The sequence below is a fragment of the Dryas octopetala genome, chromosome 2 (assembly GCF_963921425.1).
Source record: "Dryas octopetala chromosome 2, drDryOcto1.1, whole genome shotgun sequence".
In the NCBI taxonomy this organism is placed as follows: domain Eukaryota; kingdom Viridiplantae; phylum Streptophyta; class Magnoliopsida; order Rosales; family Rosaceae; genus Dryas; species Dryas octopetala.
The window spans coordinates 15,159,988-15,185,687 of record NC_141367.1 but is presented as its reverse complement, the minus strand read 5'-3'; the positions used below and the strand labels follow the sequence as shown (position 1 = coordinate 15,185,687).

At 35.3% G+C, this 25,700-nt stretch overlaps 2 protein-coding genes and 2 pseudogenes across 3 annotated transcripts; 3 read left to right on the top strand and 1 right to left on the bottom strand.

The window, feature by feature from the left end:
• Nucleotides 1-3,114: 3,114 nt before the first annotated feature.
• LOC147293387 (HAD-superfamily hydrolase, subfamily IG, 5'-nucleotidase) lies at nucleotides 3,115-12,438 on the top strand. Of its 2 annotated transcripts, none has more exons than XM_086232375.1 (14): nucleotides 3,115-3,336; nucleotides 3,437-3,473; nucleotides 3,578-3,778; nucleotides 3,869-4,005; nucleotides 4,107-4,256; nucleotides 5,678-5,779; nucleotides 6,122-6,286; nucleotides 6,417-6,527; nucleotides 8,374-8,471; nucleotides 8,968-9,091; nucleotides 9,229-9,318; nucleotides 10,185-10,229; nucleotides 10,615-10,935; nucleotides 12,190-12,438. In XM_086232375.1, exons 1-14 carry the CDS (start codon nucleotides 3,292-3,294, stop codon nucleotides 12,217-12,219), a joined length of 1,656 nt encoding a protein of 551 aa, XP_086088501.1. In that variant the 5' UTR covers nucleotides 3,115-3,291; the 3' UTR covers nucleotides 12,220-12,438. The 2 variants fall into 2 exon arrangements, with proteins under 2 accessions (XP_086088501.1, XP_086088500.1); XM_086232374.1 differs by having other exon boundaries at nucleotides 3,560-3,778.
• Nucleotides 12,439-14,623: 2,185 nt separating this feature from the next.
• On the top strand, nucleotides 14,624-17,807 carry LOC147293386 (cinnamoyl-CoA reductase-like SNL6). Its single transcript, XM_086234215.1, has 6 exons — nucleotides 14,624-14,804; nucleotides 14,933-15,090; nucleotides 15,384-15,572; nucleotides 16,569-16,722; nucleotides 17,174-17,366; nucleotides 17,618-17,807. The coding sequence occupies exons 1-6, from the start codon at nucleotides 14,657-14,659 to the stop codon at nucleotides 17,703-17,705; spliced, it is 930 nt and encodes a 309-aa protein (XP_086090341.1). The 5' UTR covers nucleotides 14,624-14,656; the 3' UTR covers nucleotides 17,706-17,807.
• Nucleotides 17,808-19,111: 1,304 nt separating this feature from the next.
• Nucleotides 19,112-21,494, top strand: LOC147293385 (F-box/kelch-repeat protein At3g23880-like; annotated as a pseudogene).
• Nucleotides 21,495-23,497: 2,003 nt separating this feature from the next.
• Nucleotides 23,498-25,025, bottom strand: LOC147293384 (alpha carbonic anhydrase 7-like; annotated as a pseudogene).
• Nucleotides 25,026-25,700: the final 675 nt, after the last annotated feature.

Genomic DNA, 25,700 nt, shown 5'->3' with positions numbered 1-25,700 from the left:
TGATTAGTTGAGTTTGATGTTTGTCTGAAAGTAGATATTAGTTATTTTACTGCACTTGGTTTATTGTTTGTTTTGATATTTGCATCTCTTGTCGTTTTGCTTTACCTGTACTTCGACTTTTTCTTTGAATGAATTGCTGTTGTTTGTTGGTTGGCCGCAAAAAAAAAGTATAAATGAATGATTATGACTACTAGCCTTTCATAAAAATAAAAAAAGACAAATGGGAACAATTTAAGATATTTAATTTTGATTAAATAAATTGAAGAACAAAATGTTTGAGATAAATACTTAAAATGATGATCATTTACTCCAACGATTAAATAGTTTTCAATTTATCTAATTTTTTATAAAGAATATTCTTCAATTGAGATCTAAAAAATAGACAATTCTGATCATTAAAATATAAGGTAAAGTAAACTTTATATATAAGAGATTCCTTAATGAAACCTACATATATATTTTGTATATCTATCATATATGGATATAGAGGAACACTTTAAAGCTAATTGCTTAGATACGAAGCTAACCATTCTACCCACCAAACAAATAATTTCATAATCTCAATTGTCCATTCTTTAAGCTATACTTCAAAGATCATCATTACAAAAAGTCAACCAACTCGAAAACTATTTAGTTATTTAACAATTATCAAATAAGGACAATGCTAAAGTGCTCTAAAAATTGGTGCTCTAACGGTGTCCTAATAACGTGGCATTGCCACATAAGCTTTTACAAAGACAATTTTAACCTTTTTTTAAATCTTGTAAATTTTAAATTACAAAAAGAGATTTAAAAAATATTTCATTCCATAATTTAAAAACTCAAATTAAAAAATAAAAATAAAAAAGAACCACGCACAAGCTGAACCCCATTCCAAAGCTGCATCTGTGGATCTTAATCCACGTACTAATGCATCTCTATCTAGCTTTGCGCACCCAAACTATATTGGGTATCATAATTGTTTGTTAACCTAATTAAATTGATTTTAACAAGTATAACAAATTAATGACTTTATGTATGTGATCTCTTTGAAAAAATTAGCCCCAATTTGGTGGTGCTTGCAGTTGAACGAAGTTGATGGTGCGTAGGGAATGCTAGATTTGTCATAGTAAAGTACTTAAAATTGAATGTCAAAAGATTGAAAAGATGAGAGAAAACTTGGTTTATGAATGCTGAAGGTAGAGGGTCTGTGGGTAGCAAACCCTTTTTTTTTTTTTTTTATTTATTTATTTATTTTTATGTCTAATGTTTTCAAGGCCTTTTTTAGTTTTTCCTAAAGAGTCTAATTTAATATTTTGAGTACTGCTATTTGCACATTATTTTCTCCCACACACCTCTTATCTTTTTCTAAAATTTAAAATTTCTCTTCAATACACCCCTCCAATTACCCTATACCCATATTTTATCCATTTCACAAAATTTCTTACTACAACACACTTCATCACCTAACACACCCCCATAAACTCAAGACAAAAAAAAAAAAAAAAAACACACCCAACCCTTCCCCCTCCCTCAGCCGACCACCTCCCTCTCTTTCTCTCCTCCCCGCAGCACCACCCTCCTCTCTCTCTCTCTCTCTCTCTCTCTCTCTATCTCTCTCTCTCTGCAGCACCACCCTCCCTCTTTCTCCTCTCCTCTGACACCAACTTATATAAAAAAAAAAAGTTACATGTTTGGCCAACCAGTGCCAAACTTGGTTGTTTCATTCGACAGGTACCCACTGAACAATTATGTCTATTCGGCGAATGATTGCCGATCACAACAGCCAGGTTTGGAACTAGTCTGCCTAACCTGCAACTTTTTTTTTTTTAAGTTGGTGTTCGACAGGTACCCATTGAACAATCATGTTCTATTCAGCGAATGATTGCCGATCACAACAGCCAGGTTTGGAACTAGTCTGCCGAACTTGCAACTTTTTTTTTTTTTTTTTAAGTTGGTGTTCGGAGGGAATGAAAGAAAGGGATGGTGGTGCTACGGGTAGTAGAGAGAGAGAGATGAGGGTGGTGTTGTGGGGAGAAGAGAGAGAAAAGTGGTGCTGCGGGGAGGAGAGAGAGAGAGGGAGGGTGGTGCTGGGGGGAGAAGAGAGAGAGAAGGATGCTGCTGCTGGGAAGGTGGTGTTGTGTTGGGAAGAGAGAGAAGCAGGAGAGATGGGGAGCTGGGCAAGGCACGATTGAGAGGGAGAGATGAGAGAAGGAAGGAAGAGAGAGGGTCGGTGAGCTAGGCAAGGCACAAGGTGGGACTTGGGAGTAGAGAAGAGTAGGCATGGGCATCGGGCGGGTGGGTCGGCTTAGAGCCCAAACCATCTCTGACTATATAGGTTGGGTGGGAGTTCGCTCAGGTCTTTTTCAGGGACGGGTCGGAGTAGTCAAAAACGGCTTGGCCGAGAAGAAGAGGGAGAAGAGTGAGGAGATGAGAGAAGAGAGAAGATGAGAGAAAAGTGAAGAGAGAACCAGGTACGGGGAGGAAGATTGACTGGCGCCATGGGTGTTGCGAGTAGAGGAGACGTTGGGGAGGAAGATCGACTGGTGCAACTGCTGCATAAGATCGTTCGTCAAGCTAGATTAGGAGAGCATGTGGCTAGGCAAGCGGGTCTGCTACAACAGTTCGGTGGTAGGGATGGCCTGACACCAGCTCGCTTAGTTATCGAGTTGGTCGATGGCGGCTGTGGCAGGTTCGGGCGGGTTGATGCCCACCCTTAGAGAAGAGGGAATAAATATGGGGTGTGTTGAAGGAAGGCTTTAGGGTCTTTTCATAATGAAGCAAATTTGTAAAATTACTAATTAAGTGATGAGAGGTGTGCAAAAAAAAAAAATGGTGTGCAAATAGCAGCACTTAATTTTTTTATGTGACGACCTGAACTTGTTTTGATGGCCAAAATCAACTTTTTTTTTTTTTTTTTTTAAAACCCACAATAGAAATTACAATGGTTTTTTGGTTACAAAGGGAGGCCAAGGAAAGAGGCAAAATCAACTTAATAATAAGGAAAAGTTAATTTTGTAGTAAGAAAATGAGAAAGTTTTTTTTTTTTCTTTTTTGGCCACTAGGAAAAATGAGAAAGTTTTTAACACTTTCTGATGAACTTTTGGCCACGCCCTCAACAAATTGAGGCGGACACGGACCCTGAAACTCTAATGTTAAAATGGCGGCGGCTGGCAGTCCTTGATTTTCGCATACAACAATTCCTCCTTACAATTTCTTCATACTTTGCTATCCATTCCATTCCATTTTCTTCTACAAAAGAAAAGCCTACCTTCGAATGCAGAGCTAAAACCCCTCTCCTCCTTCCTTCCCATGGCCTCCATTCGCAGGCTCCTTCCTCTCTGCTCTTCCATTAACGTATGTATCTCTCTCTCACGCATATACATACATATATATATATATATATGCATATGTGTGCGTATAACTTCTAATATTATTTGTTTTTACTTTGTTGCAGAGGACGAGCTTTTCATCATCTTCTGGAGTTTTCCAAGGTTTTTTTTTGCCTCTCTGTGTGTGTGTAGAATATAGAGTTATGTATTGTGAATGTATGTGTATATTGATCATTACGGATGTTTAGAGTTGCTAAATTCACTAGGTTGTCGAAGAAGCTATGGAGCCATTTCTTCACCCGAGCAAACGCTGCTGAAATTCGAAGATGGAGAGAATCGAGCTGAAGCTGATGCTTCGGTTCTCGATGATGAGACAGAAAAGATTCGGCGTGAATTCCATGCCGCAAAGCAGAGTTTCCTCAAGATTCCAGAGGCACTTAAAGCAATGCCGAAGATGAATCCGGAAGGTTGTTTTGTCGATGCATTCTTTTTTTGCAGTTGAGCTTGATTTCTACATGTCAATTGTGTTATTGATTAGTGTCATGTATCGAAATTAGGGATATATGTTAATAAGAACCTGAGATTGGACAATATTCAAGTTTATGGATTCGACTATGACTACACACTGGCTCATTACTCAGCCAATTTAAAGAGCTTGATATATGATCTTGCAAAGGAGCACATGGTTAATGAGGTTAGTTTAGACCCACTGAAGTGGCGCTGATATAATTTTATGGGGCTATGCTTTACATGTAAGTTTTGTTAATTTGATATGTGTGTTTTGTATTCTTTCAGTTTCGGTATCCTGAGATTTGCATGGAATTCAAGTATGATCCGACTTTTCCAATTAGAGGATTGTACTATGATAAGCTAAAAGGGTGTCTCTTGAAGCTGGATTTTTTTGGGTCAATTGAGCCAGATGGATGCTACTATGGTCGTCGCAAGGTACTTCACAATTAGTTAGTTTGAGTTATACATTGTGATTACTGTCTAATACTTTCTAGAACAGAAGGTTCCCACAGAGGTGCGTTCTTTATTCTTGTGCTTGGGTATGTTCTCTCTGGACTTTTACTTCTATGAGATTACGAACTTCAACCTAGCTCTTAGTTATTGCAGTCTGTTCTCTTTGGAACTTGGCCTTCCCTTACAAATCCCTTACTGTCTTATAGTTTCTTTCACTTGTATATTAAATGTGGAAATAAAGCCTATGCAAGGTCGGATTTGAAAATTGTGACTCTATTTCAAGAAATAGCTGACCTTTTTCAAAAATGGTCAGCGCTTATCAATCTTTCAGAAGTTGGACCCATGGATACTAGCTGCCAGAAAACTAAAATTATATGAAAGCCAGAGAATCTCAATCATCTGAGTTTAACCTTTTTTGCTCTTACCTATTACCCTAAGTCCTGATACCATTTTCAGTAGAATGAAAATGAACTTTAAATTGTTCAGAAACACTCTGGAAAACTCAACATAGCAGGGTAATCAACAAATGAAGATAGAGTTTGATTGTTGATTTTTCTTCCTTTAACATGTTTTAAAAAATTGGGGTGGGGGGGATAATTGACATCAAAATCCAAACCATCCTGGAGAAAGAAAAAACAGAGTGGAATACGGAAGGGGATGACATAAATCATGAGTAAAGATTTTTGTCACACAAACTTGAGTCCTACTCTTACAAATGTATGGCTATTCCTCCAATACTGCAGCAGCTTGATTTTTTTCCCTTCTTAATTCTTTGACTGTTCTCCTTCCTGAAAGTGCTTGAGATTAATTATTCAATTTCTTTTTGGTCTGGTAGACAGGATTTTGTTTTAAAAACCCAGAACTGTATCTACATGTATCCCTAAACCTCCATGTTTATGGATAATTGCTCATAAAGTCTCCCTCTCTGCTTTTTTTTTTTTGGTTCTTGAAATGTTCTGGGTATCAACTATTTGTATTCTATCTTTAAATTTATTTTGATATATTCTTGCTTTTGATTTTTCCTTTGAGCCCCCCCCCCCCCCCCCCTCCCTTTCCAACTCCAATATTTGAATGTATTATGCACAGTTGTCTAGTTCCTCTGTATTTGCTGATTTTCTATTCATATTTAAAATATAATATACTTTTATTTTGTATTCTTTGGGCAATACTTTTAATTTGTTCAAACAAGGAAAACTACGTAGTTGACATGCTATATAAATGATGGGATGCAGGTTATTTTTATTTATAATGTACACATTATAGGGTATACTATGTTCTTGCCTAAATTTGACAAAATTGTTATTGCATTTCTTTGTCAAATTAAAAGACTAACGGATTTTGATACAAAAATCTTTTTTTCTTATACATAGATTCATTATTCTCTTTTTTGAAATACAATGCAGCTTAGCAGGAAGGAAATAGATGAGATATACGGCACGCGACATATTGGTCATGATCAAGCACGGGGACTTGTTGGGTTGATGGATTTCTTCTGCTTTAGCGAGGTTAGCTATGTCATTATCACATTTTCCCCAGCTCATAGAAAAGAGAAAAGGTACCTATAAGGGAGCTCATCCTAACATTTGTCATGGAAACATTACTTTACAGAGACATGTTAGCATGGGCATGTTTGAAAAAGAAATCGGGCATTTGGAAAGTGATGTCGTTAAAATATATAAATATTATTGTTTTGTAGTGTATATGGGAGACAAACATTTGTTATGGACATGTGAAAGGAGTTGGGACAAGGCACTTTTGAACAACTACCATTCTTTCTTCAGAAGTTATCAGAATAAGTTTGTTTCCTTCTAACCCATCAGTGTTTTGTTACAATTGTTACTTTGTAGGCATGCCTCATTGCTGATATTGTGCAATATTTTGTTGATGCTAAGCTGGAATTTGATGCCTGCTACGTCTATCAAGATGTAAATCGTGCAATTCAGCATGTCCACCGTAGTGGCTTGGTTCATAGAGCAATTCTTTCTGACCCCCACAAATATCTTGTAAAAAATGTAAGTCATGTCACATCTATGAGTATACTTCGGCTAGATGATAGATTTAACTCATGCTGATGCAGCTGGCTGTGTAATTTAAGGGTATTGAGGTGATGACTCATCCTTAAGTGGGTTTCATATTTTATAGGGTCAGCTGTTACACTTTCTCAAGATGCTCAAGGAGAAGGGAAAGAAATTATTCTTGCTGACTAACTCTCCATATTACTTTGTGGATGGAGGAATGAGTTTTTTGTTGGAGGTAAGTCAAATAACTGGAAATTCTACCATTATCAGTTTTAGCATCTTACTGTGACTGAGTAATTTATGATTTTGTACATATGCAGCCTTTCTATGAGTGTTGAATTACAAATATTGATTGCTTGTTTAGGTTTACTTGATTTCCTTTGTTGTTTGGCCAAAAAGAAAAAAATTGAAGTGTTTCGGCTCTAAGTTCATCATTCAAACTTACATTTTATAATAATTATTTTATGGTATTCTTGAAAGTTGAAGTTATCTAGCGAATGTATGAATATCAAAAAACTTATCTATTTTCTAATTATTTGTTATCATTTCTTGAAGAAGGTCAAAATACCATTTCATTGTCATCACTTTTTGTGGTCTTTGCTGAATATGAAGGCAGAAGACAGGAATCTTTCTGAGCTAAACAAGCCTTTAACATTTCTATACTGTTTTTGAAGTTTGTACATGTCATTTATGATTGCATCATATGAAGGCTGTTCTTTACAATATACTAATGAGATCTAGCTAATGACATGCTATCTTTTTTTTTTTTTTTTTTTGTTTCTTTTGAATGCGAAAAATGACCAATTTAGCAGCATTCATCTCATGGATGACATAACTTAGCAACAGTCATCTCATGGATTACATACGCCTTTCTGACCCAAAAAGTGTGTTTTCTGAAGATAAAAAACCACAGACAAGCATATGATATGAGATCTGCATGGCCTTGCTTTATCTTTCTGGCATAGGACAGGTTAGCTGGCAATGTATACTTGTGCGTGTGCATCAGTCTGTGTGCTGGGGAGGGGATTAGGGTTTCAAATACTTGTGGTTAATGCTTGGGATTGTTGGAATTTAGGTTTTGTCAACTGTTATTGCTTATGAAGGTTCATGTTTGATGGCTATAAGTTTCAAGGAACAGATAATTGTTTTGCTGGAAATCTGAATGGCTTGCGCATGCACACACTCACACACACACTGAGAGATCAACTTACACCGTGTAAGACTGTTAAATTTGATTTTCAAGTCTTACACACATCTCCATAGCTTTTTGTATGATTCAAATTTTTCCAAAACAACTGTTAGATTTGATGTTCTATTCATGCACACCAATTTTCAAAGCAACCAGCTATTTTTAGATATTCTATGAATTGTTACAACATAGATGAAGTACCTATGTCATTTCTCGTTGATTTGAAAATTGGTGTGTGCGATGTGCATGGAAAACTAAATCCAACGTTTGCTTTGGTAAAATTTGATCATAATAAAACAACTGTTAGATTTGATGTTCTATTCATGCACACCAATTTTCAAAGCAACCACCTATTTTTAGATATTCTATGAAATTTGTTACAACATAGATGAAGTACCTATGTCATTTCTCGTTGATTTGAAAATTGGTGTGTGCGATGTGCATGGAAAACTAAATCCAACGTTTTCTTTGGTAAAATTTGTGTAGGTATATAGACTTGTTACTCTTACACATGGTGTAAGTTGTTCCCTCCTCACACACACACACACACACACACAGAGACTGACTCTTAAAAAGGATGCCTGCAAAATTCAAAAGAAAAAAGGGACATAACTGAAACCCTTCGGTTTGAAGAAAGGATCCCACAAAGTCATGGCTTCAGTTTAACAACTGATGCCCCTTTGAGCCAAACTTAAGGGGTTTTGGTTTGGCCTGCAAATTTGAAAAAAAAAGGAAGCTCACTTGTTTTTTTTTTTTTGTTAGAAAAAGGAAGCTCACTTAGGAGATGTTTTGTATATAATATATAGGTTAACTTGTTATTTTTGTCATTTAGCATTAAGCATATGGATTAATCGGTATTAAGTTTATTGAGTTCATTGTGACATGTTCTTAGGATTCAATGGGTTGTAGAGACTCCTGGAGGGAACTTTTTGATGTCGTGATTGCTAAAGCCAATAAGCCAGATTTCTACACATCTGAGCATCCATTCCGGTTTGTATCTTCAACTTTCTTAATTAATTTTCTGTTCCTTAAATTTTCACATGTGATATAGAAATCTGGCATGGTGCTCTGTTTTGTTTCCGTGTCTTCATAATATTTATGATTGTGCTCTATTTTTCTTTGGGCTTTCTATCAAATATGATATATAATTGCAATGAAGATTTACATGAATAATAAGGTAATCTGCATAAACTCACTATTCTTTTAAACAATGAAAAATTGAGGTTATACTTTCAATTGAGTCGTTGGGCTGAGGTTTTGAAAATGCTATTATATAAAAGAATTGAGCTTCAAAGACAGGGGGATGCCTTTACCAAATATGTTGTATGCCTTAAAGATGGAAAAAAAATCTGTAACACATGATTTCTTTGCCCCTCTTTTTTTGTGATTTAGTTTACTTTGGTGTATTTTTCTTAATAACTCTAACAATAGCTAAGCTAATATCTTGTATATTTTCCTGCACGCTGTTTTTTGAACTTCCATGTAGTTGTTATGACACAGAGAAGGACAATTTAGCTTTCAGGAAGGTGGATGCATTTCTTCCTAATAAAATATATTACCATGGATGTCTTAAATCCTTCCTTCAAATTACTAAGTGGAAGGGACCAGAGGTACTTCAATTTCATATGATTTATTTTCAAAATTATTTCATTTTTGGCATGACATTAACCATGTAATAGGTCTTGGAAGATAATTTTCTTTGCTGCTTTATTTGTTAAAAATAATCTTTTTCCTACACCTCTGGTAGGTGATATACTTTGGAGATCACCTATTTAGCGACCTAAGGGGACCTTCAAAAGCTGGTTGGCATACTGCTGCTATAATCCATGAACTAGAAGTATGCCTTTCCCTCAAACTTCTTTTGAGTGTTTTATAATTACTTTCAGAATATTTCTTTTATGCAAGTTTTAAAAGGCCTTTATGGTTTTCTTTATTCTATCTGGTCTACTTGTTACAAGGAATGGTGCAGACCTGATTTCTGGTCTACTCGGCAATGAACAAATTTTCTGCACCGAGTGTTCGGACCTGATTTGTCGGCTTTTCTGTTAGGGTTTAACTTTGGGAGCCTAAAATTCAAGAGTTAAATCCTTAACATAAAGCCTCCACAACGGCCATTCTACACCCTAGGAGGGTATGGGGTGAACCCGTACTCTATACCCTCAAAAACGGGCGGAGGAAGCAATGCTGAGCCCTGTAAGAAATGGATCGCCTGTTTTAAAAAAATTGCACCGAGCTCTCGGTGGCATTACCGAGCGCTCGGTATCAAGTGTGAACATGCGCACGTTCGCACTTGAACAGCTTCGTATATGTATAGATGTATATAATAATATATTAAACATACCTGTAGTTCTCCATCTTGGTATGTAGAAGATTATAGCTGTTCTTTATGACTAGTATGTTTGATGGTTGATCAATTTTGCATTAATACGAAAAGGAAAACAAATTATAATTAATATGTGTTCATTATCTAGGTTATTAATTGTGTGATTCATAATTACCAAACTATATATTAGTCAATTTTTGTGCTTTCTTGTCAAAGAGAGAAAAATATCATAGTTACATTGGCTAATTACTGACAAAATGTTACTGTTCAAGTGCTATTTCAAGATCTTATTTCTCTGAGTTCTGATACTGTTCATTTTGGTGAAATTCTGGAACTTTTTGTAGATTCAGTTTTTTTATTAAGATGTGTCAATTTTGCAGGATGAAATACATATACAAAATGGGGATGCTTACCGTTTGGAACAGGTATTTTTTTGAAAATCTTTCTTATTTTTAATTTGTGTTGTTGGTTGTCGGCGTTATATATTTTCATTTCTTCTTGAGGTTAGTGTACCGCAAGTACTTTAGATTGACTACAAGCAGTGCTCACATCTAGTGATGAAATATACATTATCTTATCATCTTTAGAGTACTTTCTCATAATCTTCATTTCTTAATTATGTTAATTTTTATATTATGGTTGACTTGGAAAGCTCTCTCTCTCTCTCTCTCTCTCTCTCTCAGTGTACTCAAGCTATTAAAATTATTTGACAAAGCAATTTCTCTGATTAGTTGATGATGAGCTCCCCTTTTCATCTATTCAAAGTCGTAAGATCTTTTCCTTGCTTCTGAAACTTCTTTCTGGACACAGGCAAAATTTCATATAGTGCAAGAATTGCTTGGTAAATTGCATTCTACTGTAGCTAATAGTCAGAAAAGTGAAGCCTTCGAATCATTGTTGGAGGAGCTAAATGACTGCAGGCAGAAGGCAAGCCACAAGATGAAGGGAATGTTTAGTAGATCTTTTGGAGCCACCTTCCTTACTGATACAGGTCAAGAATCTGCTTTTGCCTATCATATTCATCAATATGCAGATGTCTATACCAGCAAGCCAGAGAATTTTTTGCTCTATCCACCTGAAGCATGGCTGCATGTACCCTTCGATGTTAAGATTATGCCACATCATGTGAAGGTATTCTGTTCCTATCATTTTCTTTAATAATAGCTGGATAAAGATCTATAGTATCTCTTTTTAAATCATCCTCCTTGTTAAGATGCGTCTAGCAAAATTGAGTAGATCTGATTCTAGAAAACTTTCATTATCATTGTTCTTGTAAGGCAGAATTGTCACTATATTTTTTGAAATATTTGATCTAAGAGAAGAAAAGAAAATGGTTCAGGTCGTTTGTGGCAAAATCTAAAACGATGCCCTTTTGTACACACCTGTCACCACTGTGTATTCACTGTTTCAGTAGATTCGTAGCACAGTAGCAGTACTTGTGTTAGTGTTAAAAAAGTTGAAAAATGCATGGAGGGAATAGGAGACGGGAAGAGTAGCAGAGAGAGAATAAGAGAGGGAGGGAAAGAGTAAAGGAAAAGAGAAAACATTATAAGAAAGAAGACGAGTGAGATGTTAGGAGCAGGTGGGCTGAGTTGGTGAGTGGTGACCGTTGCTCTTCTTCCATTCAATGTTTATTGTAAAAAAATAAAAGAAAAATAAGCAAACTTTTTGTTATTTTATTATTATAATAAATGTTTTCGGGTCTCCCACAAAAAGGATTTGGGCCTCTTACAAAAGATAAATGGGTCTTTGAAAAATAGGCCTTTCTACAATAACAAATGAAATATGATTACATGACGAAGTCTACTGAAATGAAATATGATTACATTATAGCTTTCCAAACTTAAAAATTGCTATGAACGTGCATGCACTTCCACTCTTACAGATAATATGCAACATAATTCCTAAATTTTGTTATGGTTGAAATTTTATTGTGTAGATTTTAAAGAAAAGATTGTCTGGTGTCATATACTTCCTTGGTTCAACCCTGTCTCTCGTTCATTCTGATTCCCTGTTGTTTTTTCCTTTTTTCTTTGTTGAAAAATTATGTAAATATGTTTTTTTGCAAGGCACTTAATAACTTTTAAGAACCCTCCTTTTCAACCTATCAGATAGTAACTGATCAGGTATAGATGTTGATATTCATCTCTCCATCTCAAGAAGATCCATGCTTATTTGTTTTCTGATTCCTTGAACCAATGCCTGAACACAGTACGCTTACAATGCATGTTATAATCTTCATGTATAACATGTACGTTTGGCTTTTTATATGTGTAAGCTCTCACATAGCTAGAGCCACCATTGAGCTGAGTTTCTAGAGTCGAGAAACTCTTGAGATATATGTCCTTTTTATTCCGACTGTTCTGACAGCATGATCCTTTTCAGGTTCCATCAAGCTTGTTCAAAGATGAATAAATATTATCTTTCGACATGGTCAGGGATGGGCTATCATGCAAATATCTGCTCTGTGTTCATCATCTGATATGGCCAGTGCAGGTTGCGTGTTCAACATAGTTCAACCAGTAAGGGTATGATAGTATGCTCATATACCAGAATTTTGACACAATTTGTGTACACATTCTTTGTAAGGATATATGCATAAATAAAGCAAGCTGCAAGTTCACAATTTTTATACACATTCTTTGTAAGAATATGCATAGTTTTAGCAAGCTGCATGTTCTTCCGTTCTCTATATGCATACCGAAGCCACAAAATTAATTTGGGAAAAAAAAAAAAACAGTAAATGTCTTCTGCTTGTGTATCCAAGGTAACAAATTTGATCTTCGGGAGTTTATTATATGAACTGGAAAATGTTTTCACTGATATTCTTAACTGATTAATTGCTTAACTGAAGAATTGCCTTTAACTAATTCATCCATAACTTTGGATGTAGCTGATATTATATAACATCTATAGTTGATTATGATCTGTGATGGAAATAATCCTTTTTTGGCACCCTTTTAGTGTTTTAGTAGTATTGCAACTTTGTAGTCTAATATTTTTAATGAACTTCCATAGGAGTTTTTCTGTCTCTAAATGGTGAAAAGGGTTATCATGCTTTTATTTCATTTATCACACATTCACTCTGGTAATATGTTGGTGAGCAAAGAAACAAAAAAGTCTGGTAATATGTTGTTGGGTAATATGCTTATGCAACTGTTTTTTTGTGCTTAATTTGGGGTTTCTTATTTAATATGAATTCTCTACGTGTTTTTACTTGAATTTTAACCATATATTAATACAAGGCTATGACTAAAAATGAAAACAAATTTATAATACTTAGAGGTCATATTTTAGAATTCAAAGGTCTATAATCAATTAGATTTCTAAATAAAGCTTGCCCAGCGTGGAAAGTTTTACACATCTCCACTTGGCATGAAATTGATGTCTCCTTGAAGACCCTACTTATTCCTTTTACCGGACCACATGTCTCTGTCGGTTTCATCAATTTGATAGCAACCATTTTTTTTTTTTAAATTTCTTCAACATTACTTTTTCTGGGATTGTTTCTTCAACATTGATCTAAATAACGTGTACGACTACATAACCATCTTTCCAAATGATGGGTTACGTGCTCCCTTTTAAGCCAGTCTTTTGGTGTTTGTTTGGACATTATATTTTAGTAAACCGCCAATTTTTTTTTATCAATTAAATAATTTCTTTTGTTTCAACCAATCTGAATTCATGACAATTTTCAAAGATTTTTATGAAATTCTTATTAATTTACAATTTGGTCAGTACCTCTAATGTAAATGTCAATATGACCTCATCAGCTCAATTGTTTCAGAAAGTTCCATGGACATATTTGGGTTGGAATTGTAGTTCCTTGCAATCTTCTTTGTTTTACTTTGTGGCCCTTGCCATTTCAACCTACGAATCTGTAGTGCCTTGTGTTCATATGAAGTGCCCTGGTTGGTGATTAAAAGGAAGCGAGTCCAAACGGACCAAACCCCAACTTATTTTGTTCATGGCACGATTCCACCTACACGGAAAGTTTTGGGACCTAACACTCCCAAAGTTTGAGATTATTTTTTCTCCCGTGTAACGTAGAGAGATTATATTTTGATACCATATTACATATCACATTTTTTAATTAAGTGATGACCCACGTTTAAGTGGGTCCTTAATACACATGTGTTTATCTTTGATATAAATAATTATATTTTTTCGACTTAAAGAAAGTCTAAGGTTATAACTATTAAGAAGTAATTCAAAAACTTGAGTTTCTTAAAAACGTAACGCTAGAAGAATGAAGTTTTGGTGGCAGTATTGTGTACTATATCTCTAACAAATGTGAAAGCTGACTTAAGATTCTTTTTTATTTGAGATATGGTGCACAATATGGTATTAAAATGTGATACTTAACAGGATATCTCAACCCTTTCAAATAATTTTATTTCTTCACATTAACTGTCACATTAAGAATTACAATTTCACAACAACTTCGCCACATGCACGCGGGCTTTGGGGAACCATCAAATAATTTTATTTCTTCAGTCTGTCACATTAAGAATTACAATTTCACAACAACTTCACCACATGCACGCGGGCTTTGGGGAACCAAGGAAAGGGGACCTACCCTTCCATGTTATTTTATTTTATTTCATTTCATTTTTACGAGACCCTTTCTAAGTTGAATTAGCAGAAGGCAGCATTACAGCAAACAAACAATATCTAAAAATAATAGTATAGAAAGCGAGAAAGGTCCTTATTACAGCATATAAGATGGTGAGTAGATGGGAACGTGTAACAAAATAGTTCACCAAACTCCTCCTCCATTGCCACCTATCTCACCTTCAATTTCTCTGACAACATACATATAGAAGAGAGACCAAATGTAAGAAAGAAGAACATGAAACAAAAGGAGGCCAAAAGAACTCAAATGGACTTCCCAAAACCCACAGTTTGTGTTCTTGATGCTTCCAGCTACGTAGGCTTTTGGATTCTCAAAGGGTTGCTTAGTAGAGGTTTCACAGTCCACGCATCTATTCAGAAGAATGGTATGCATTATTTGGACCCTTTTGGCTTCTTAATTTTTGGGGGACTCAAAATGAGGTTTAGGGTATGTTAAATTGTTAATTTGAATTATAAACTTATATGTGTTAATGGGTTTAACTGTTTGATGTAGGAGAGACAGAGATACAGAATATAATTAGGGACATGGAGAAGGTAGAAGAGAGATTGGTAGTGTTTTCTGTGGATGTTTTGGACTACCATAGCATTCTTTTGGCTTTGAAGGGTTGCTCTGCTATGTTCTGCTGTTTGGACAGTCCAGATGGATATGATGTAAGTTTTAATTTTGGTGAAAGTCCTTTATTTTAAAGGGCAGTACTATTCGCACTCAAAAAACATTGACATAATGGTATTGTTATTGGCACAGTTTCACTTCTCGGAAGTCCTCTAGAGGACTGCAAAAAACTAAATGGATAGTGCGAATAACATTCCCCATTTTAAAACCCTTTAATCTTTTTATTCTAGAATAGGGCATAAAGCTTTCTAAAGAATGCGAATAACTCCCCAATTTTAAGATACATAAATCTTTTGTGCTTGATGCTAATTACATATTATGGCTTGCTTAGGAGAAAATGGTGGATTTGGAGGTTAGAGGAGCAATTAATGTTGTGGAAGCATGTGCCCAGACAGAGAGTGTGGAGAAGATTGTGTTCACTTCTTCTCTAACTGCAGCAATATGGAGAGAGAACATTTGTTCCGAGAAAGATGTGGATGAGAAGTCCTGGAGTGATCAGGAGTTTTGCAGGAAATTAAAGGTTTCAGCTTCTATACTTTTATTATTTATTTCTTCACTGATAATTATGTATATAGCTTTTGCTTGTTTCAATTTTAGTCATTTATCACGATTCAAGAGTTATAAATGTATGGATGTAATTTCGTACACTAAAAAATTTTTATGAATTATTTTCTACTCGGTACTATTCACTAAGTGCTCGGTAATTATCATTATTAGACAGTGACAATTATTATCACTGTGCAACAGTAGCAATTTAAACTACATAAAAATAATGCTTATAAATATACTTTATAAGACACAATTCAAACTTATGAAGTCACATTCACATGTTTTATAATGTAAAAATAATTGTTACTAATTGTCACAGTCAAATAGTGGCAATTTGCCCAGTTTAAAAGGAAAAAAAAAAAAAAACACCGAGCGCTTGGTACAAAAAACACAGAAAAACTATAATATGGGTTTTTTTAATTACAAAATGAATCTATTTGTCATTGTAACTTTTTAGGTGTGTTTAGTTATCATCAAAGGCTGTAAAATGGGCTTTAAAATAATTTACTGTAAAAACATTCGGGGATTTTTATATGATGTAGTGTTACAAATCAATTCAAATTATAATACCTATATAATTATGATTATATAAAATTTTCCTAAATACTTACCTTTTTATATCTGCACATATTATAATTGAAGTCAATTTGTAACACAATATTAGCATGTTACATGATGTTACTATCACATACAAAAACTTTCAGATTGATGCAAATAGTCTTTGTATTTTTTTAAGAAAAAAGAATTTATGGTTAATGAAAAAAGTGGTTGGGCAAATAATAAATCTCAACCTGAAATGCTTTGGGTATCAAAAAAAAAAAAAAACAAACGAACGAAATGGTAAGCTCAATAGTCAATATTGCTCTATGTTGTCCTTGGAAAAACAATAATAAAAGTTATAGTAGTTTTGGTTACAATATTTTGACTGAAGTTTTGTAATTTTTTTGTATTTTCTTCTTGTGTATAGTTGTGGTATGCCCTGGCAAAGACACTATCTGAACAGGCTGCTTGGGCCCTATCTATGGACCGGATGCTTAAGATGGTCTCCATAAATTCTGGACTAGTTCTTGGGCCTGCTGTCGCTCAGCAGAATCCTCGGACAACTATGTCATATCTTAACGGTTCGGATACTTTTTTTCTATTTCCGAGAGAAATTATATTTTACATTAATTAATCACGAGAATAACTTACTTGTCTTCATTACAAGGGATGTGGCATCATATGCAAAACAGAGAGAGACAGAGAGAAAGAGAAGAGAGAGATGGGGCAAGTCTTTCTCTCTATCTCTCTTTTGCATGTAATGTCACGTCCCCTATAACGGAGACATGCAAGTTTTTCTCATTAATCACATGATATGTTAGTTGATAAGTATTTTATTACGATAAATTTTTATTTTTATTTTTTGTCAAAATTATGACCAAATGTTAACAAGGCCATCAAGTGTCATATCTTAATTATGATCAACTAATATAATCAAAAAATGTGATCACTTAACATTACTCATATTTAGACCACAATCAATATGAAGTTGTAATTTCATCTTTTGTGCGGACCACGATTTCATATATACAGGAGCGGCTCAAATGTATGAGAATGGGGTGCTAGCATTTGTTGACGTGGACTTTCTTGTCAATGTTCATATTCGAGCTCTAGAGGATCAGTCCACATGTGGGAGATACTTCTGCTTTAATCGAATAGTGAATACTGAGGACGAAGCTGTGAAGCTTGGAGAGAGCTTGAGCCCTTTAATATCCTTACCACCCAGGTATGAATAACAACAATTTGAACTACTTGATTACCAAGGACTCTATGTAATTAGGATAATGCTAATTTGCAGAATGTTTTGGACCCGTTATAGACCTCATTTATTTTTAATAAATAAAAGATTAACACATATATGCCGACACCTCATTTGGTAAAAAGAATGAACTAACAAATTTGGAGAGCCTAATATTATTGAAGTAGTGATTAATGCAAGTTATATATATATATATATGCCCCTTTGTTTATATGCAGGTATCATTACCAAGGGAGTGATGAGGTACATATTGATCGGTTGAGGACCAAGAAGCTGAACAAGTTGGTTGAGGGAGCAGCTTATTAGTACGAGATATATGAATGTTTTTTTTTTTTTAATTCTTCAGCTGTACTTTCCTTATTCATTTTTTAAGAGAAATTAAGTAGTGCTATGTTTAGATGAGTGGCATGGTCTAAACTCTAAACATAATTTTTTTTTTTCCTCACTTATTACATCACATAATTAAGTATTGCTCCCACCACTTTATTTGCAATGTTGATGAACTCATTAGACTCAGATACTAATTAATAGGGAAAACCGCGGCAAGAATTTCCTTTCATTCTTGTTCAAGATAGCATTTGAAGACAAATACAACTAAACTGGAAACCTAAGGTGATGGAGCTTTTCGAGAGGGGACTTGAGGGCTTTAGTTTGAGCCCTAGATCTAGAGAAATCACTAAGATTCTAATGGTTTTTGGACTTGCTGGAGATCTAGAACCATCACACTTGAGTGGCATCATGGGCAATGGAAAATATACAAGCAACTGTCATCTCCTTCAACCCAATTTACTTAATGCGGTGAGAAATTGAAATTGGGTGTTTTCTTTTTGGCTATATATATTATGTTTTTGGTTTCAGTAAAATGGTTAAGTTTTACTTTGGTCCTTATAGTTCCAATTGTATCAATTTTATCTTTGTAGTTTCTTAATAGTTATAATTTGAGAACACATTCTTAATTTAGTCAATTTTCTCGGATGAAAATAGTACATGAAGCGCACATGTGAGGGTATTTGAGGTTTTGGGCAGTTTAGCTTAATTGTTACTGTATAAAATACCTCGAGTGGTACATGCCACAATCCTTTATGAGAAATGTTGGTTATGTTCTCTTTCCATTTTTTTATTTATTATTCTTATTTCGCAATGTAGTCTTATGATCAGAAATGTTTATTTTTTAGAATATTATTTAAAGATCATCTTTGTAAAAAGTTAACTAAATTGAAAATTGTTCGGTTATGTAACTATTATCAAATGAATAAAACTGATTTTGTTAACATTTAGGCTCATTGTTTATTTATTTGATAATAATTACATGACCAAACGATTTTTTATTTGAATAATTTTTGCAGAAATGATCATTTAAAAGTGATTTAAAAAATAAATGGTTTCAATCATGAAACTACATTGTATAATGAAAATAATAAGAAAGAAGGTAGACTGAAAAATGTAGTTGGCATTCCTCACCCTTCATTAGCAAATGAATAGGCAGGTTGGGCCTGGATGTAGCCTCTTTTATGATATGGCTAGCCCATCTAATTTTTAGGGCTAAAAAATTCCTTACACCCAAATAAAAAAATTTTAAAAAAGGAAATCAGGTTTCGCGCGGCAAATTTCCTACAAAAACGCCTTTCATTGCGATTCCAGTTATTCCTATAAAGCACGACATTTCACGACTCTTTGCTATTCACCATTCCTCCGGAGATCTAAAAGCCTCGATGGAACCCTCAATGGAATCAAGAAAAAGAGTAGCAAATCCACCACCACTCAGCAGCAAAGACCAAGGAGTAGAAGAAGAATGGCAGCAACCAAAAGGTCCTTGCAGATTCCACCAACTTCCACATGCTTTAGTCATGGACATTCTCTCATGGCTCTCCATCAAGACCCTCTTCAGTTGCAGGTGCGTTTGCAAATCCTGGCTTTCTATGATTTCTGACCCTCAATTTGCCCATCTCCACCTTTCAAGATCACCCACTGGCATCTTGATCAAGACTGTACCCCATAAGAGGAACTCAAGGAAACTTGATTTCATCATACCCGTTTCTGAAGAATGTGCTGGTTCGGATTTTCCGGTAGAGAAAATGAGGTTTACTCCCAAAAATAGCATACCCATTTCTGAGTTTGAATTGATAAACTTGTGCAATGGTTTACTTCTTTTAGTTGGAGCTAAAAGAGATGATGACACCTTGTATGTGTACAATCCACTTTTGGGTGAGTTCATCACCACTCCACTTACGAAAAGGGTAGGCGCTGCCGCACTTTCGCTGGACTTGGTTTTTGCAACTCAACCAATGAGTACAAGGTGTTGCAAACTATCTCAGGTGATAATGACCTCGAGGTAGAGGCCAAGGCTGAGATATACACCATTGGTACAAGAGTTTGGAGAAGCATTGGAAATGTTCCTAGTCACTTTTTTGTTGAGTTACCTTTGAATTCTTTTCTGCATGGAGCTCTTCATTGGCTTTCCTATGGTCGTACAAGTTCTGAGTTTATAGGTGCTTTCAACTTTGAAATAGAACAATTTCGACCACTACGGGGGCCTGGCTGCTTTGGACCAAGAGAGATGGAATATTCAGATTGTACGAAGTTGGGAGTGTTAAGAGGCTGTCTCTTTTTATGTGTGTTTGATGATGATTCTAGCAGATTTGACATGTGGGTTATGAAGGATTATGGTGTCCAAGAGTCTTGGACTAAAATTCTTGTTATTGAAAACTTGCATAAAAGACAATTTAGCTATGATGTGTATGAACCAATTATGTTTTTCAGTAATGGGGAAATCCTAATGTTGCACAATAATCAAGCTGTGGTTTGTTATAATCAAGAAGTAATGACTTTCAGGAAAGCTAGAATTACTTAGACTCGGTCGCTATATCATGCAATTCCTTACACTCCATGCTTTGTTTCACTCTACTATGTTTCAAAAGAAGAGGAGGTGAAAAGGTACTAAAATTATAGTTCAAGGATATACATGCATACAATTAGTTACTTTATATTATGCCTTCTATTTGTGGAAGTTAATATTTTGTAGGCAAATGTGATTGCATTTTTTTAAACATACAAATATATCTTGTATCTTAAATTCTGCCAGTCTTCCCTAAATACTGCATATGGAAGTTTTGAATTATGATATACAGTCTCTATGCCTCATCAGAATTGAAGAGGTGGTGGTGAGTGTTGCTAATCATGATGGCAAATGCAAGTCTTGCTTTTCTGTATGGGTTTGTTCAATTTTCTTTTATTTCATTAGAGAATATATATATTTTTCTCACAATTATCAAGTGGTAACAGGTTTTCTTTGGTTAAAAAATGTGTTCAGCTTTAGCAGTATAGTATCTATGTGTGTCTTGCTGAACTGCAGAGCATTAGCATTACAGGGCCTTTTGTTTTTCGTGAATGATATATCTCATTGATGGTATAATAATACTCAAAAACAATTCTTGAAGAATTTTGAGGGATAAAAGAATAAAAACATAAAAGGATTGGTTAATACTTATTCAAAAGATATTGTTACCAGACTCCATATGAGCTACAAAACACCTAACAAGCTTAATGCGATTCAATACTATGATCATTGGCTTTGGCATTGGGAGTGTCCCTTCAAGGCTGCCATTGTGATAGATTCTGAGCTTGTTCAAGCTTTTTCTTAACTAAGAATTTGTACAATACATGGATGTTTTGTAAGGGAGCAGAGACCGTCGACAACTCATTTTGACATGCTTACCATATGATATGCAGGGTACGAGACAATAAGAAATCTCAGAAGTTGTTTGCTGAAGGGAGTTATGATTGTGATGGTTCTGGGATGCCACCCCACAAATCCACAAAACTTAACTCAAGCTATGGCCGTCCTGCACCTGCTTTTGAAGAGGGTCTTCCTAGATCCATAAATTCCTCTGTCACTGTGAGTAGTCATGGCTCCTATATCTATCTATTTTTTTTGTGCCCATTTGTTGCTTCTTTTGCTGAACCTTTTTTTTCCAGCTTGATTTCAGATTGAGGATTGGGACTGCATGCGCTCTATGTGGTGTAAATCTGGGTTACGTTTTCAGAGGTAAGGGGTTCCCAATGTGTGAAAAATGTTTCAATGCAGTTTCCTCCTGAGATTTCTTCAATGGCTTCTATAAAGGTTGGTTTAATGCCGAAGCAGTTGTCATGCTGTTCCTCAGCAATGACTGGAAAAAAAAGAAAGGCTTCTTCTTGTTATATACCCATCAAACAATAACTCTGTTTTAATAGAACCAAATGCAAGCGATGACTCGTTTTGTTAAGACCTTTTTGTGCCTAGTTTTAAACTTATAAGTATTTTGTGAGACAGGGCTTTTTGGCTTATTTCTTTACTATGATTATCTCCTAATTTTACAAGTCTCAAGTCCATCCTATTTTGTTGACTAATGTCAATCTATTTTTTACATGAAAAATTATGGCTTTTTGACAATCTGTCGGGCCTCTAGATCGAAGGTTATAGGGTCACTGACACAGTGACACCCATGATGGTTCAGTGAGGAAAGAAGAGAGAAAGAGAGAAAGAGAGGGGGAAGTCAGTGTCGGGGGATGGTTGGTGGAGGGGCTGTCGCCTTTTGGTGGTTGCAGTGTTTCGGTTGGAGTGGGAGGGAGGGGACCCCGGGGGGGGGGGGGGTGTGGAGTGGCTGTTCTACACAATTGAGTTAGCGTTGAGTAATTCGACAAGATTAAATAAATGATTGTGTTGATTAGCTAGTATTCGACACAAACATGAACACAACCCTTTTAACATGAATTGCCATCCCTAACTAAAAGGCACCTTAAGGGATGATGAATAATAAATTGAAATTCACAAATAATAGTTTGTTTGCTTAAGTAGAAATATATACCAGCTCAAAAAGGATGGGAAATACATCGAATACATGTCAAATCAACCATTTCACATGGATTCCTTACAACAACAAAATAACATGAAAGAAAGAAATGTAGGTTGAAGTCTAACTACCATGCTCGCTATGAGAAGAGTAGGAGAAGGAAAGTTGGAGCATCAACTTTTAAAAAGCATCATATCTGTGGGTTGAAACAAGTTCAGGGCTGGTAATGTCTGTATATTCACAGTTAGTTATTCATGTTTGGGGTCTAAGTTTCTGTGCAGTGACTCCTTGAGAATGTAATCAGTCTAAATTGGAACATCTCTAGCTCAACAGTGTCGAAGAAAATTGGTCTGTGTGCTTAATTTGAGTTAAAGTTTGGAGGATGTTCTGTTTTATACATAGTTTTCTGCTTTAAAGCGCGGCAACTCACACCATTTATTTGTAAAATTTCTTTTGGATACAATGAAATATACTAACTAATATTGATCTAGTTGAATTTTTCTTCACTTTGTCGGTTAAGGTCTCCTGCAAGTTTGAATTCTCTAGATAAAAAGAAAAAGAAAGACAGACATTACATTACATTACTCTTCAAATGTATGTGGACACACTATACATTTGGAATGTGTGAAAGAGATGGAGAAACATTATTTCGAGTAATTCATTTTTGTTTACAAGATATACGTAAGGATAAGTTCTGATATAAATTGTGATTATATAAAGAATCTGTAACCTGGATTCTTTTTTATAGTAGTAAATTTGTGATAAACTCCAAAAGTTCTCTGTTTTAAGTCATAAATCTGGACAAAAACTGGCTTTAGTTGGCAGCCCCAAATTTTTTTTTAGAGTTTATTACAATAGGGCTTGCAGGTTTTGAGATGTGACAAAGGAGGGAAAATTAGTAGTGCTGGTCCCTTTATTCTTTGCCTACTAGCTAGTTTTTTGTAGGTTCACCTGTGAATGTTTGCTAATATTTGAGCCAATCTGTATATGCCAGAGGGTAGGGCCAGCAAGTTGCAACTGGTAATAGATTTTTTTTTTTGGTCAGACAACTGGTAATAGATTGAATGAACAAAAACAATGAATTTAAGTGAAGCAAAATTGAAAGTACATATAACATTCTAAGATAAACTTGCACACCACAGCTTCTGAATACAAATAGAACTTATTTTCCAAGCTGGTATGCTTAACTGGCATGTACAAGTACTAATTTATTACGGCAAAAAATGTAACTCTTCATTCCGACCATGGAGGTTCTTAGCTACCAAAGTGTCACTGGTGTAACGACGGGCCAAAGAGCTTGATATCTCAGTTGTTGAGAGGTTGTAATGGTCTTGCATTCATCACTGCATACTGCATTCAACTTAATCAGCAGAAGAAGTTAGTATGAGCTCAAAATTGATACTTTGATGTGTATTGAATAGTTATATCAGAGGAATCACTTAAAAAAGTTAGGTTAATTACCTACATCATAAACCACCTTTTGAAGTAACTTCACTTGCGATCTTGAAACAGTGTGAACCTGAGGGCAGTTTATGATTAGCTTAGGTTTCTCATGATTTTTGGCTACAAAAATGTGAATATACAACAGTTGAAGAAATGCTTATTGTAATGAAGAGGTTGTACCTTCTTGTTTATGGTCCAAGTAACTCCTTCAGTACAAGGAGGGGTTGTGAGTGAACCCACGTATCTGTAAAATTGCAAGCTAGCCCTGTTTATCTTCCTCAGTCTTTTGGCCTGAGCCCTTCTGAACATCTTGGATCAATCACTCCTAAATGTATCGCCTTCTCTTTATCGACCACAGACAATAGATCCTTTTTCACCTGAAAGTTGGAATAACACCATTCATCACCTATAGTCTTTTTTTTATTTGAATAGAAATAGTATTTTTACACAACCATTGAGGCTTTTTACCTGTGAGAGGAAAGGATTGGGGTTGCCAATTTTGTAGAGGAATGCTAGTACAGCTATGTTGTTGTTCAGGCTTTTGTGAACCATGTGCAATTCCAAATCATTCCTAATAAAGACAACTCTTTAGACATTTGCAGAATCATTTTGCATATTTTCAAAAAGAGAAGCAGAGAGAGGGAGAGAAGGGGAGAGAGAGAGAGAGAGAGAGAGAGAGAGAGAGAGAGAGAGACCTTCTGCCATTAATGAAATTCTCAGAGGGGGAGTGCCAATGGCATTGTTTGAGGAAGTAATCTGTGCCATTGATATGAACTGATCCAGCACCACCCTCCCATTTAATCTGCATCAGATATTGAATGCAATACAGAATTAAAAATGTTGTGACTTGGACACTTCCATGCAACATATGCAGTTAAAAATCATGCCCTTTTTTTTCTGCACATAAAGAAATGAAATAGGAGTCTCATTTCTCACCACTTAGCATGACCTTCATTGTTGATAGTTGCATTTGAAGGCTTATAACTGATAAGCAGGTCCTCTAAACTTGGGACTAATCTGGTGGTATGCTCATCTAATAAATCTACTGGTGTTTGCTGTTTTCCATCCTTACATGTCACCCATTCTTTCTTAAGATCGATCTCCCCATTGTTCTGGTCCCTTCTCACTCCCTCTCCTGTTATGAAACTCTATTTCTTTCCCTGCAGCAAAAACCCAAAACTCAATAATTATGATAATGATGATGGTGGTGGTGGTGGTGGTGGTGGTGAAGAAGAATGCAAGCATATGTATTTGATATACCAGAATGTTCAGCTCTAATGGGAGTTGGGTGCCAGAACAGAAGATGAAAAGTAAAAATAATGAACCCAAGATGGGCTTGCTTTGATTCAACCATCTTTCCCAGCCAACAGAGAAACAAATGGCAACACAGAGGTTTCTGCTTGTTGGAATTGCTATACCCAAGATCCCTCCTATTGGGGGTTAGATAGCAATTTCAGTCACTTCTATACCAATGAATGTGTAATATCAATCAAATCCCTATAACAATGTCTGTATAATATCAATCACTTCTATGGAATACTAATTTACCTTTCTTGGTATTGCAAATCCATCTATATTAGATGGAAATTATACTTGTTTTTAATGGAAAGCTTGGAAGTTTCATCAATTGAATGATATCAATGTACACCCATATCTTGACAGTAGTAAAAACCTGTAGGCTCTGTAGCCAGTCTGGTCCTTCATTGATTAATTCCTTGATTTTTGCAAGTTCTATATATCTCTGTCTGACACTAGTGTGTGTTTTTCATAGGAGATTTTGTCTGTCTGTTTACAAGGGTAGAGTCGGTAGACTATATCTAGACATGTCACATGTGAATTTGCTAGAGTTTGTGTATTGAATTAAACATCCTCCTTACAATCAGTGCTAGCTAGGTTGGATCCAATTTAATAAATCGTACAATGTAAAATAAAAATAAAAAAGGATCACAAACATTTGCCAATGACTTGTTAGTTGTTATTTTTGTTTAGCTTTGTTGAGAGTAATGTGGAGCAATGTCCCACATCGAAA

Excerpts from the sequence above, each read along its gene's own strand:
- LOC147293387 (XM_086232374.1), top strand. The coding sequence starts at position 3,292 with ATGGCCTCCATTCGCAGGCTCCTTCCTCTCTGCTCTTCCATTAAC. Across the intron at positions 8,472-8,967 it reads ACATCTGAGCATCCATTCCG|TTGTTATGACACAGAGAAGG; the intron begins GTTTGTATCTTC and ends ACTTCCATGTAG. Across the intron at positions 9,092-9,228 it reads CTAAGTGGAAGGGACCAGAG|GTGATATACTTTGGAGATCA; the intron begins GTACTTCAATTT and ends CACCTCTGGTAG.
- LOC147293386 (XM_086234215.1), top strand. The coding sequence starts at position 14,657 with ATGAAACAAAAGGAGGCCAAAAGAACTCAAATGGACTTCCCAAAACCC. Across the intron at positions 15,091-15,383 it reads ACAGTCCAGATGGATATGAT|GAGAAAATGGTGGATTTGGA; the intron begins GTAAGTTTTAAT and ends TGGCTTGCTTAG. Across the intron at positions 16,723-17,173 it reads AACTATGTCATATCTTAACG|GAGCGGCTCAAATGTATGAG; the intron begins GTTCGGATACTT and ends TCATATATACAG.